The sequence below is a fragment of the Grammomys surdaster genome, unplaced genomic scaffold, assembly GCF_004785775.1.
Source record: "Grammomys surdaster isolate TR1022 unplaced genomic scaffold, NIH_TR_1.0 251, whole genome shotgun sequence".
NCBI classification, from domain to species: Eukaryota; Metazoa; Chordata; class Mammalia; order Rodentia; family Muridae; genus Grammomys; species Grammomys surdaster.
In genome coordinates, this window is record NW_021604692.1 from 2230643 (window position 1) to 2244627 (window position 13985).

The 13985-nt window shown below is 52.2% G+C and overlaps 1 protein-coding gene across 4 annotated transcripts; it reads right to left on the reverse strand.

Moving 5' to 3' along the window:
* Positions 1–3255: 3255 nt before the first annotated feature.
* On the reverse strand, positions 3256–12363 carry Dusp15 (dual specificity phosphatase 15). Of its 4 annotated transcripts, XM_028774987.1 has the most exons (8): positions 12080–12126; positions 11301–11334; positions 9749–9831; positions 6708–6757; positions 5813–5887; positions 5338–5361; positions 4326–4497; positions 3256–3531 (listed from the first exon to the last, which is right to left on the reverse strand). In XM_028774987.1, exons 1-8 carry the CDS (start codon positions 12098–12100, stop codon positions 3256–3258), a joined length of 735 nt encoding a protein of 244 aa, XP_028630820.1. In that variant the 5' UTR covers positions 12101–12126. The 4 variants fall into 4 exon arrangements, with proteins under 4 accessions (XP_028630820.1, XP_028630821.1, XP_028630819.1 ...); XM_028774988.1 differs by lacking the exons at positions 5338–5361; positions 12080–12126 and adding an exon at positions 12352–12363; XM_028774986.1 differs by lacking the exon at positions 5338–5361.
* Positions 12364–13985: the final 1622 nt, after the last annotated feature.

Consider the following 13985-nt stretch of genomic DNA (forward strand, 5'->3'; position numbering starts at 1 on the left):
CTTTCTTTCTTTCTTTCTTTCTTTCTTTCTTTCTTTCTTTCTTTCTTTCTTTCTTTCTCTCTTTCTCTCTTCCTCTCTTTCTCCCTTCCTCCCTTTCTCCCTTTCTCCCTTTTTCCCTTTCTCTCTCTTTTCTGAAATAAGGCTTCTCTGTATAGTCCTGGCTGTCCTGGAAGTCACTCTGTAGGCCTGTCATCACCCTGACCACCCACCTCCCCTCCCCGAGCAGCACTAGACACTGTTCCCTTCATTAATTCCTTCCCAACTCCTTCATTCCTGGTCCCATCTCATTTCTGTGCCTTCTGCTTGCAATGCATGTGTTGGTTTAGGGGTTACAAATACATTACAGGAAGCAGGGAAATGTGCAGTTATGGAATCCATGTGGTCGGGGGAGGAGAAGAGTTATTAAGGAAGAAGAGGTAGAGGCAGACCCTGAGTGTCTTCAAAAGTCAAGCTTTATCCTTGGGTGTTGGGCAGTGGTGGTTGGGGGTGAGGTTGAAGCCAAGGTCATGTATGTCCTGGTGGATGGGGGCAGGGGGACACCTAGGATGCCTCCAGAATACTGTTGTGAACAGCAGTGTGCAAAGTTTAAGGGACAGACCCTGCAACCACCCATTCAACACTTACTAAATGCCAGCTGCAGAGTGGGGAAGTGGGCAGTGTTTGGGGTAAAAATAATAATAATAATAATAATAATAATAAAAGTTAGTAAGTGAGTTAAGTCAATGGGGACACCAAGGAAAGCTGTCTCCAGGAGAGATGGCTAAGCAGAGGATCATGGGAGGGGAAGGTGGTGGGAGGAAGTAATACAGGCAGAGGGAAACTCTAATGGTGAGATGAGAGAGAGGAAGCATTTAGAAACAGAAAGAAATAAAGTTGGAGAGGAGAGAGGACCAGAAATAAGGTGTGGGAAGGGCAATTCCCATGGCCTCTGTGTCTGGGGTGCGAAGGGGGCCACAGCACCAGGGCCATGGGGAGCCATGGATGACTCTGAAGACAGGCAGGTTATGACCGTCTCATTACTAGGTCCTCTCTCCTCTCCAACTTTATTTCCCCAGCCCTTGCTGTGTATGTGATGGAACTGAGGCTCTGAAAGAAAAAAAAAATCCCCTAGTGCAGCAGCTGTTCCAGCCAGCATGGACAGAGGAGGGGAGTCGGTTTCCCTTTCACAAGCACCCATGGGAGGGCATTCTTATTCCTCTTCTTGGTCCCATACGCCAGCAGCTGCCCCATGATATTCATGCAGACAGAGTCCACTCAGCCTGTAAACGGGGGTGGGGTGGTTTGGGTGGGGGAGGGGGAGACGGGCACAAAGCACTTCATGTGACTAACAAGAGTAATAATTAGTTGTCCCTTAGTGTTGGGTTGGTTCCAGAATCCCGCTGAATGTTGAAATGCATGGCAAATCCTTTAAACCAAGGGGTGGACTATTTACACAGAACCTGCAAGAATATGCCTACATACTTTGAACCACCTCTAAAAATACTCAAGTCGAATCTGAAGCAAATGTCAGGTGCCTGATATATTGTTTAGGGAACAGTGAATAGGAAAAAAAGTCAGTAGATAACTTTCCCATCTATACTCCGACTGGGATGGAGATTTAGAAAGCCAGTCTGGGGCGTTCTGTTCCTCGAAGCAGCTGTCTCCCACACGTCAGAGGAGCCTTTCATATCTCTGGATCACACAGGGTAAATAATGAGAAGTGTGGTGTGCAGCCAGGCTGCCCGAGCTCACATCCGAGTCCTGTCTTTTGCTTATAACCTGGAGAACCAGCCTCGGTTTTCTTCTCTGATAAACGGGTCAGCTTTAGATAGTGTGGAGTGAGGATCATCTGGGCTACACTGTTGCGCAGAGTGACAGTGTCCTCCATAGAGAGCCCTCACTGCTGCCATAAGGTGTAGAGGTGATGTCGGGGTCGAGAAGCGTCTGGGAGGATCTGGATCACTATACCGAAGGGTTCCCTTTCTTACCAAAGGACTAGAAAGCAGTGGCCTGCGGTGCCATCAACCAATCAGGAGGATGCAGGCGGCTCCTGCCCTCAGGGAGAGTCTGGCCTCTATTCTCTTCACATTGTCCTAACTCAGGGCCTTTGCATGTACTGCTCTCCCCACCAGATGGCAAGATGGTCCCACTCTCTTACCCTTTCTCTTATTTAGTGTCTCCCACTAGAACGTCAGCAGCGTACAGAAGAGCTTTGCTCACCGTGGTAGCCCTGGGGCCCAGCACAGTACCTGGCACACAGTGTGAATACTTGAGTGAATGTGGAATTGGAGGCAGGTGTGGTCATTTCACCATTGGCTCAGCTCAGTGCTGAGATCTCTGCCTCCCCATGGACCACGGAGCCCCAAGAGTCTACTTGGGCTCTTTCAGGTCGTCAGCTCTGATGACACCCATTCCTCTGTTCACCCATAGGGTTACTTACTGTTTTATTGGCTTGGTAACCTTAAAAAAAAAAAAAAGAGTTCCGCCACCCCCTGAACCCCTCTGGGTGTTTTTCTCCAGAAACCTCCACCCTAGGAATTGCTTCCTCCCTACTGTCACAACTGGGAATGATCTGGTCTTGCTGTGTGTGCTTGGGCCAGCTGCCTGACCTCTCTGAGCCTGGGTGTTCTCGCTGAGGATAAAGCCATCTCAGACAGTAAAAGATGACGTGAAGGCAACACCATCAATCGGACCACACTAACCAGTAATCTGTGCAGAGAAGGAAGGAGAACTGGGGAAGAGGAAGGGGCTTCGGAGAGGTGAAGGGTCCAGAGAAAGGGCGGTGTCAGGAGTCCAGGCCTCTGGAGAAATGGGGGGGGGGGAGACTGGTGTCAAAGAAAGGCGTGGTCTTGGAATTCAGCTCTGAAGACTGGTGGAGAAGGGCACTGCCCAGGGCCCCTGCATGTTGTCCCTGCTCTGTTTCCTGCAGGCTCCCGGGAGCCCAAGCTCTGCGGAATGACCAGAGGCACCGGGCCAGGCAACTTCTGTGTGTCTTTAATCTCCTCCAGGCCGGTCCGCCCCACCCTACCCTCCCTCCTGCTCCGCGCCTGTCGGGGTGGAGGCCCAGGACCCGAGTCCAGGGACTAAGGCACCAGATGGCTTGCAGCAGGCCAGCCGAACACAGACTCACAGAGCGGACACTGATGACGGACGCAGACAAGCGTGGTGGGTACGGGGAAGGGGCAAGGCTTCCACGGGCTCTGGGTGCGTCCCAGCCGCGGGAAGCTCCGGCCGCCCCCGAAGGCTGCGGCGTCAGCGGAGCAGTGGACGCAGCGCTCACTTGTCGCCCTTGCGCGACAGGCACCGCGGGAGGCAGAAGAAAGTCTGCTTGACGCGCGTCAGCAGGGGCAGCGGCCGGTGTGAGTCCCGCGGCGATCGCGGCACCAGGCGCTGCAGGGTCCCCTCGGAAGCGGCCGAGGACGCTGTGGTGGCCGACGCTGCCGACGTCGCCGAGCCCTGGCGACAGCGCCTGCAGAGAGGCAGCAGCGCGCGCAAGTCCTCCTCGTCGCGGAACGGGATCTCCCCGAAGCGCTCCTCCAGCTGCCGACGAAGCTGGGGCGGGGAGGGGAAGCGGGGCGAGCGTCTAGCTGTTACCCATTTGCCACCTCTACCCCTCGCCCTCTCCCCACACCTGGCTCCTCTAAGCGTACTCTATCTCCCGTCTAAGACTTTCCAACCCTCATGGGGGCGCCCGGCTTCACCCCAGGCCCTAACCTCTGGGGAACCCGACTACCCATGACACTCCCATCTTCCAGACTGGCCCGCTGCAAACCGCATTAAGCCGCCTTCTTGAGTCTCCCCATCTCTAGACTCAGAGACACCATAAATCCAGTCTCCCTTCCTTGTCGGCTTCCGACCTACAGCAGCCCTGGAATCCCCTGTGCCACCTTCTGAGAACCCTCCCGTCACTGTTCATGTCTCTCCCTCTCACTGCCAGTTTTGGCTGAGTGGCTTCAACCTGATATTTTCATGTGTCAGCTCCCCAGAAACACTAAGCGAAGGGACTCCTTTGGTCTTAGAAAGACCCTGGTTGGAATAGGACACAGACACCCTCACCCCAAGTGGACTAACCCAGGACTGCCTGTGTTGGCCACAGTCTTGTCTAAAAGCATCCAGATTCTCAGTTAAAAAGACAAAACAAACCCTGAAAACCCAGCCCAGGTGTGACCTATGGTGCAATCCCAGCGCTTGGGAGTCTGAGGCAGGAGGATTGTGAGTTTGTTACCAAAGTGAGAGTGTAGAGAGGGGAGAGGCCCAGGCTACATCCCATCCAACAGGTGCTAAAAATCAAGGAGAGATTCAGGCTTTCCCGGCCTCCCACAGCTCCGGCCCTGCACAGCCCCTACCTTCTGGGAGTTTGCCCAGCCAAACTCCTCAAGCTGCTGCCTAAAGCCTGGGTTTGGGTTGGCGATGGGCCGGGAGGCTTTGATGGCGTCAAGCACTTCCTGCCAGCCAAGTCCAGTCACTGTCATCACGTAGGCGATCACTATGGTGGTACTTCGAGAGATACCTGCAAAGCTAGATCAGGGACAACCCCAGGCTTCAGGAAAGTCCCAGTGTCCACCATCTTCCCTCCCTGCCAGGTCCCTGGCCTTACAAGGAGCTTCTTCATGTTGTCCCCTGAGCTCCGACCACAGGGAGCCTGCCTTCCTAGCTCCAAGATTTGGCTTGTGACATTTCCTTTTCCTCTGACCAATACCACACCAAGGGACTGGCTGAAATAGTCATTTGTTCGTTTAACAAACATCCCCTGACTGTCGTCAGGTCCTGGGGTAGAGTAAGGAATAAAACCCATGCTCTCTGCTGCCTTGGAGCTTACAGTGGAGTTTGGAGAAAAGCCACTAACCAAAGTAGCTGTTTCAGGTACCGATGAGCGCTTGAAGACAAGATGAGTCTGGGGCCACATAAGCAGAGAGATTTCCTTAGTGAGAGTGGGGGAGGTGTAAGGAGAGGATCCCTAGAAAGTGACGCCTAGCTGAGTTTTGAAAGATAGGTTTGGGCTGGAGAGATGGCTCAGCGGTTAAGAGCACCGACTGCTCTTCCAGAAGTCCTGAGTTCAATTCCCAGCAACCACATGGTGGCTCACAACCATCTGTAATGGGATCTGATGCCCTCTTCTGGTGTGTCTGAAGAGAGCAATGGTGTACTCATACACATAAAATTACAACAACAGTTCAAAAAAAGAAAGAAAGAAAGAAAGAGAGAAAGAAAGAAGGAAGAAAGATAGGTTTAACTCAGAATGTTGTGGGGCAGGGGCTGTAGGTAAATTGTGGAGTGCTTGCTTGCTGTGTATGAATCTGAGTTCAATTACCCACACCACAGGAAGAACAAGGCAAAATAGTCTTAAGTAGCACGTACAATGATCTCACAGTGAAAGATATGCTGTGGGTTTGAGGAAGGGGAGGTTAGGATGGCTAAATATGGGGAGAGCTGGGTCTTAAGAGTGCTATTAATCCCTTGGCCCCAGCCAGAACCCTTGGTGAGTTGCCATTGGATGGATGGCATCTTTGGGTCAGGGATACTGGAGAAGACACAGTCCTAGCCCTGCATTCATGCCTCAAAGGCCTTCAGGGGAGGAAAGCAGAAGCTAGATTGATGGGTCTACCTATGTGACCTCATCTAGTTCCTTCAACATGATGCTTATTCCCCCCACTTTACAGATAAGGAAACTGAGTCTCAGGAAGACACAATTGCTGGGCTATGGTCATTGGGCTGCTAGGTGTGATGAGCCTCTGAGTGATCTGTCCAGATGAGTGATGGACTGTCAGCACCGTGACAGTGACAGGCTGGAGGGGACCCGCCCCACAGGACAGGCATGCATGGGAGGACTCACCAGTGCACAAGGCAGTTACCCCCGTTGAGGCGGCAAGAGTGAATAAAGTGGACGCATTCTTTGAAGTGCTTTTTGCTAGAGAAGAAAGTAACAGGGAAGGCAGTGCTGGGGGCCAGGTCTCTCAGGAGGTGTGTCCTCCCCACTTACAGACAGCAAGGGATACACAACCCTTGGTCCTCAGTGCAGCCAGCATGTTTCACTGCTTGGAAAGGGGGCAGGCAGCATAGCAGGCAGGGAGAGAGACTGGCCCCACCATCTAGGCAGATGCCTCTCCGGTGGGTACAAGGAACAAGGACTTGGGTGTGGGGAGAGTGAGGGTGCCATTCTTCTGGGGTCTGCAACCAGAGGAACTGGGACAGTAATTAGCAAGGGTCTGGGAGAAGAGCCCCAACAGGCAAGGCTTCAGCCTGAGACCATCCAGAGCTCCAGGTACCTGGTGCTACTGAACCAAACAAAACCTGTTTTCCAAAGTCCCTGCAATCACCGGGTTCTGTCCACATCCTCAACCCGGGTCACCTCATCTTTGCAAACAGCCTTGACTCATCACATCCTGTCTTGTTGTAGCCAAATCTCAGAGAGGACAATGGTTTGGCCAAGGTCACAGAGCAGTCAATGGCAAAGCCTGGCTGCAAACCAGGTGTCTTAACTGCAAGCCAGGATGCAGGTCGAGTCTGACCCTCAAATCTGCTGTACACCCGGTCCCAAGAGACAGGACACTTTTTCCATGTCATAGAGAAGGAGGCTGAGGCTCTGGAGATTAGGGACATGCTACAAGGACATGGTTGAAACAGATGCAGGTTGCTCCCTGACAGCTTTCTGGAGTCAGTACTCTCTGCCCTCACTCCCACCTCAGGGGGCAGCTCTGTCAGCGGTTGGCCCATCCAGGGGAACTTACATGGGTACCTCAGGAGTATCAGACACTGAGATTCGAAGGTAGGTGATATCCTGCAAGGACGAAATGCACACTCAGATGGTGGAGCCTTGCCTGCACCCCTCCCCCAGCCCGAGCTGCCAAGGCAAGTGTGACCCCAGCCCAGTCCTGCCCCTCCCTAGATCACCAGTGTTTTCCAGTCCCCAGAGAGCAGGTACTGGTTGTATGGGCCTGCCAGCTCTGTCTGTACAGATGGTATCCTCACCCACAGGTGACATGGACAGGAGGACTTGCAAACTGGGAAGGTGTTTCTTCCCTCTCCTCCAACAGGGATTGCAAAGTTATACAGTGAAAAGGGCAGAGCTCATTTGTCTTGAAGAGTACAAATTATGAAAAGAAAAATGTGAGTCAGGCAGAGCCACATCACATTTGTGATCCTAGCATTCAGGAGGCTGAGGCAGGGGGATTATGAGTTAGAGGCCAACCTGGGCTACCATAGTAAATCTCTGTCTCAAAAGACAGACAGATAAACACCACACACACCACCACCGCCACCAGGAGCATCAGCAACAACAACAGCAGCAGCAGCAGCAGCAGCAGCACCAACAGCAGCAGCACCACCACCACCACCACCAGCAGCATCAGCACCAACAGCTTCACGAACTGGTCTGGCAGCTCTGTTTTGTGCCGAGGCTCCACACAAGGGTACTGCAGATATTTTTGCCCACGTCCCAAACCCCTCACTGCCCTTTCTCAAGTATTCCCCTTAATACTTTGTTACTTCACATAACCCTTTTCGGGGCTTGTGGCTGTGGCTCTTAAAGGACACAGGACCTGTCCTCTTGTGTCCATGGAGGTTTGTTCCGTCTCTGTCTAACACTTCCAAGGTCATGGAATCCCATGTTGTTTGCAAGATCTGCAGTTTCATTTTGCAGTGTGTTCGATGTGGGCTTGCCTGGTAGCGTCAAAACCCTGCCTGCTGAACTCCCCGATGGGAAGGATGGCTGCCGGGGAGGTGTTGGGGGAGGGCTCTTTCTCTAAGCACTCATTGCTTTAATAAACACATTAATAACTTGGAAAGCATGCCCATGCAATCTGTTCAGACTACATACTCCAGTGCTTCAGAACGAGGCTGCCCTAGAATGCAAAATCAGACTCCACTGGCCTGGAAATTTCTTCATTGACAATGAAAGTCATAGATTATTGCCAGCTGCTCTTAGAGACCATCAAATTTGATAGGTAAAAAAAACAAAACAAAACCTAAGACCCTGAAAGGGTGAAGGAACCTGCCAAGGTTATCACAGCAAGTCTGTGGGGAATTCGATCATTTTTTAAAAAAATGTATTTAAAAGTTTTTAAGTGTATGAATGTTCTGCCTGCAGGTATGTTAATGTGCATTATTTCTGTGCCTAGCGCCCTTGAAGGTCAGAAGAGGGCATCAGATCTCTCTAGAACTGGAGTTACAGTGTGAGCTGCCAAGTGGGCCCTGGGAATCAAGCTTGGGTCTTTTATAAGAAGAGGTGTGCTGGGCAGTGGTGGTGCACACCTTTAATCCCAGCATTGGGGAGACAGAGGCAGGCAGATTTCTGAGTTCGAGGCCAGCCTGGTCTACAGAGTGAGTTCCAGGATAGCCAGGGCTACACAGAGAAACCCTGTCTCAAAACAAACAAACAAACAAACAAAAAAAAACCCAAAAAACCAAAAAAAACCAAAAAAAAAAACAAAAAAAACAAGTGCTCTTAACCACTGAGCCATCTCTCCAGCTCCATGGAGCCTGTTTGTTTGTTTGTTTGTTTGTTTTGCTTTTTTAATCTCAGATCTCCTGAGCCTTTAGTAGATGTAGCAGACACAGAATGTAATACAAGAGGCTCTTTAATTGGAATATGTGTATGTGTGTGTGTGCACAGTATGTGTAGGAGGGGTGCCTACATACATTTGTGCACATGTATGCCAAGGTCAAGTGGCTTGTTCCATCACCCTCTGCCACTCTGTCACCCTCTGCCTTATTCCCCTGAGACAGGCTTTCTCAAAGAACCTGGAGATGCTTTTCAGCCAGGTTGGTAGCCAGCTGGTCCCAAAGACTCTCCTGCCTCCACCCCATCTACCTCCAGCGCCAGGGTTGCAGGTACATATGGGCATGCCTGGCTTTTACATGGGTGCTGGGGATCTGTAGAAATTGTTCTTAGATGCTGAGACATCTTCCTAGCCTGGGATAAGAGTATTTGAAAACAAAAACTTATCTTTTATCAGTTATGCTTTATTGACTGTCTATATATGACTCAAAGAAACTCAGTGAGGTCAGTACTATTGTAAGCTTTCCACTCGATAGGTAGGTGAGTGGAGCTCAGCTGGCCCTGTGCATAAGGTCACAAGGAGAATAAATGGTCTCCTTGACTCTAGCACCAGTGCTTTGAGTTTCTTAACTCTTTCCTCTTGGTTTTAAAACCATCTTCTCTTCCTTAGGATTCCACAAAAGCAGAGCCAGCCATTTAATGATACGGTGCCTTACATCATACAGAAGTATCTTTCACGTCTGGCAGGGCCTTTGCACTCTCCCCACATCCCTCTGGGGCAATTGGGATCAAAAGCACCCAAGAGCTGAAGTCATAGCCCAAGGTTGTACAGCAAGACACAGAACCCAGGATCTTCTGTTTGGAATCATCCAGACACTTGGCAATTGGAAGGATGCCCAGGTAGGTGCACAAAAGGATTAATAGGAGACCTGCTTTAAAGTCCTAATATTAAGGATTGATACAAGACCTCTAGGGTCAGATAGCCTATGTTCAAATCCCAGTTGGCTAGCTTCCTCACTGTATGACCTTAGGTGAGTTCATTTACCTCTGTGGCCTCAGTCGCCAAATAGGGGTGATAAAAACCAACCTAATGAGGAGGATGGATGGGTCAGCTGGGGTCCAGATGCTAGTCCAGGGACGGTGGCTCAGGGATAGAGCACTGGCCTAGGGTCCTACCTCCAGTACTAGGAGGTAGGAATGGGGTGAAGGGCAGCCCTGGACCAACAGCTTTCTCTCCCACCTACCAGCCCTGGAATGGAGAGTTCGGAGTACCTGTAACAGAGGCTGGGGTGATTCGTGGATAGAGATGATATGTGTGATCTTATTCCGGCCCAGCTGATCCGGGTCTTTGGCATCTGAAAGAAACAGGCCGCTTGAGCCAAGTTGGCAGGTGTGACTTATTTATTCCTAATGACTAACTGCAGCAGAAGCCAGTGCCCAGCTTGCATTCTCGCCCCTCCCCTGCCTGCTTGGCCCACCCTCTGCAGGCTTGTGTGTGCCCTCCCTCACCTCTGGGGCGCCCATCAGACTTAGGCTGGTATGCTCCAGGCTTGTGCTGTCCTTCACATCCCAGACACCCATCCCTACTTCATCCTCCAACCCAGCAGTGGTACTTCTAGGAATCTGTGGACAGCGTGATTGCACATGGAGCTGGCGTTCTCTGCAGCACCGTTTGATGCAGAAGCGGCTAAATGTTTGGAATAACCTAATGCCCATCAAAAGGGGGCTGGGTGGAAATAGGTACAGCTGGACTTCGGACTCCCGTGCAACAGTGAAAACTATGAGCTGATAGATAGCTGATGTGTGTTCTAAGTGGGACACATCACTTCCTGAGCAGCGTGCAGAGTGGGGTTCCACTCGTTTTAACTATCACATCCGTATCTACACTATGTGACACATAACCCCGGAGAACACCCTTTCAGGATGCCAGCGGTCATCTCTGGGGAGTGAGATGTACCAGCATGTGCCTACTATGTGCAGGCTTCGGCTGGGCTCTGAGTCTGGGGTCAACTTCATGACTCTTGTCCTTATGGAAATAACACACAACTTAGCCAAATCTTCTCAGAAATCAATGTGGCAGGAGCTGCTGAGGAGGCTCCTAGGGAGGAAGGAGCCAGGGCCATAGGGCGGGTCACCTGAGTCTTCTCTGTGACTTTTCTACCTTGGGTCCCTAGGCCTTGAGCCAGCCTGTCTCAGCACATTTTCCACCACAAAGTCAAAAGTCTATGTTGGGTTCTGGCTCCCCACCGCCAGCATGAAGCCCGGGCAGGCGGGATGTGAGGGTGCTCGCTCTCCCCCATGGAAGACTGTGGAAGGAAGAGATGAGAAAAAAGAGAAGGCAGAAAGCTGCAGGCTTGCCACCCCCTGCTTTGAGGCCGCCTGGTGCTTCCACTCAGGATTCTGCTTATAGGAACTGATGGTCCAGCTCCTCTCCAGAGAATTCACAGCTTCCCACTAAGGGAAGTCATACCTCTAGGCAGACCTCAACAAAAACCTAATGGAAGAAATCTTCTGGGCTGCTGGGCTTTGTGCTGAGGAGGTGGGCGAAGCTCAGAACCAAGGCCCTCCTTTGTGTGGGCCTTTAACCTGTTGGTGAACCTTGGGAGGGAGGCTGAATTGGAAGTGCTCTCTCCAGTCTGGGGACGGTGGCCAACCCTTGCACCCCTAATCCTTCATGAAGAATCCTTTCTCCTCCCAGCCTGGCACCCTCCCTCCCCCACACTCCATTCTTGAAAGCATCTAAGTTGTGTGGGCTGGAGCATGAATAGTGGACACAGGCCTGGGACATATGCCATGGCCTTGGGACAGAGTGGGCAGTGCTCACCAATGAAGTTTCCAAGGTAGAGTCCAGGAAGTACCTGGAGGAAGGACAGCAGGGGTCAGGGGGCAGCCTGCACCCCTTCCCACCCATGGTAGCTGCCCCCCACCCCCGCAGCTCTTCTCTTTTGGTGCTTGGACCTCAGGAACCCATCTCCCTGATAGGTCTGGGTGCGGCGTGAGGGGTCTGGGGCTCTGGGAAAGATGCAAGAACAGGAAGGGCCAGGGAGGTCAGCCTGGGGACAGGTAGAAAGAAGACTAGGGATGAGTAGGAAGTCCCAGGTAGAGATCAGGGAGGAGCACTGAGTGAGACCCGGACAGAGTGGACCGAGGCAGGCACAGGTGGAAGGCCATAAGAGCAGAGCTGGAGGGATAGAGAGAGGGTTCAGAGTCCAGGAATCACACAGACACAGGAGTCAGACAGACAGCACACACACACACACACACACACACACACACACCACACACACACCACACACATGCCACATGCCACATGCCACACACACACACACACCCCACACCACACACACGAACGAGAGAGAGAAAGAGAGAGAGAGAGAGAGAGAGAGAGAGAGAGAGAGAGAGAGAGAGAGAAAGAGAGAGACAAGCGAAAGGCACAGCAAGAGTCAGAGTCCGCACAGAGGACAGAGACAGAAAGGCAAGGAAATGCAGTCTGGAGGGCAGAGTGACAGCGATGTGGTAGACATCTCGGGTGTGGGAGCAGAAAGAAGGTCAGAGACCTGTGCGGGGGGGGGGGGCGTCCGGCACTGCGGGGGTTCCCCCTACCTTGGTCATGCCATTCCCCATGATCCTGAGGTAGAGTGGCGAGGCGCACCCCCAGCTCGGCGCCTGGAAAGCGCTAGGTTCACAGCTGCCGGACTGGCCCAGGCCCGGAGCCTGTAGCCTGATGGGGAACCAGGGGCCTGGCGTCTGCGACCCTGCTCAGCTCTGTCCAGCCGCCGCCGCCACCGCCCGCCGACCCCCGGCCCCGGAGGGAAGTGATGGAGGGAGCCGCTGCCGCCGCCACCGCCGCCGCCGCCGCCGCAGGCTCCTCCTACCCCTTCGGTCATGTGGGGCCCCCTCCCCCGTGGGCCTTGGCGGGGGGCCGGACAAAGCCCCAGTGTGCGGGGCCCACGGCCCGCGGGACAACGGCAGCTTGTTGCGGCTGCGTGGGACGCCACCTCCGGAGGTGGGGGCGGGGCGCTCCCCCCACCCTGGCACCGTCAGGCGCCGAGTTTAGGGCGGGTGGGTCTCCCCCAGCGGGGTGCAGACACCCAGCTTGAGGCTGTGCTCGCACCTGTCTGAGGCTGGGGGCAAAGCATCTAGCTTCTCCAGCCTGGGTCACTTTAGTGCCAAAGGCTTCTGTTTGCAACAAGAAAACAGAAAAATTTCCTCCCCAGCCCATGCAACCACCCTAGTAGCCTTCCCCCTCCTTTCTAGCTCATCCCACTATTAGTGTCTACTCATCCGTTCTATCCACTTACCCATCCGTTCACCTTCCATCCATCCATCATCCATCTTTCCTTCAATCCATTTACGTGTCAGTCCACTCATTCACCCATCTCTCACCTCTCCCTCCCATCCATTCATCCATCACTCTACGTTCTCTCAGCCGTCCTCCCTCCTAGCCATCCTCCCCTGTACTCTGGTTCTCAGGGAGTATGTAACCACGTGGGTAATTCTACTTGGACCAGGTATAACTGTCATTAGAAGCCTGAAGAAACAGGGGTAAATGTGGGGGAAAGGGTGGTGTAGAAAGGTTCCAGACACCTGGATCCTGGCTCAGAAAACTGCAATAAGATGTCCCTAGTTCAAGCCCATGGCACACTTGACTTGTTGGACGATCCGAGGTCTCCACGTGGCTTCAGCTGACACTGTCTGCATTAAGCATGTAAAATAAAGGAGCCCAGTCACCTGCTGTGGGTACTGAATGGAAACAGCTGGGTCTGCTTTGTTCTTGTGGACATCGTCCCTGTCCTTCTATCCAAGAGATCGCAGGGGAGTGTCCACTCAAGCAGGACAGAGAGTCCGTTTCAGCTGTAACTGGAGAAAAAGAAAGCCATTCTTCACAAGTCTCCCTTCCTTGAGTTCACAGTGTCTATGGGGTGCTGGGCTCAACACTCTGTTTTCATAAAACCCAAATTATTCAGCAAATATTTAGTGAGCAGTAGGTCCTAGGGACACAGTCCCGGGGTAAGATAGAGGCGATTCTTACCTCCCTTAGCTAGCAGGCTGGAACTCAGCTTTCTCAGTGGGGGGCATTGGCCCAAACTGACTGTGTGATGGTTGTGAAAACTTTGTGTAAAAGGTTTCTAAACATGCAATGCCTAATTTCAAAACTAAACACGCAGAGAGTCTGGAGTGTTTCTTGGCTTTAAATCTCCAGCACACACACTCTGCCCTGAGCATGCTGGCAGGTACACACCACACATGGACTCTACCTGACGCCTTAGCCCAGATTTGAGACTCTGGTGTTATGAACTGCAGTGTTTTACTGTACAAATTACTTCTAATTATGGGGGTGTGGGAAAGATTCAATGTTCTCATGCCCTCATTCCTCACTAAAATATCTTCCAATTTTGTTATATTGAAACGTTTGGTATTTTGTTGCTGTTTTAAATGCTGTTGAGTTGCTGAGTTCATACGTGAATTTGGGGTAGGGATTCGGACAGAATTTTCAACACCTTCTGAC

Coding starts and splice junctions, on each gene's coding strand:
- Dusp15 (XM_028774987.1), bottom strand. CDS start 12,100: ATGGGGAATGGCATGACCAAG. Junction 5,888..6,707: donor GATACTCCTGAGGTACCCAT/GTAAGTTCCCCT, acceptor TTTCTTCTCTAG/CAAAAAGCACTTCAAAGAAT. Junction 3,532..4,325: donor GCTGGGCAAACTCCCAGAAG/GTAGGGGCTGTG, acceptor TCCCCGCCCCAG/CTTCGTCGGCAGCTGGAGGA.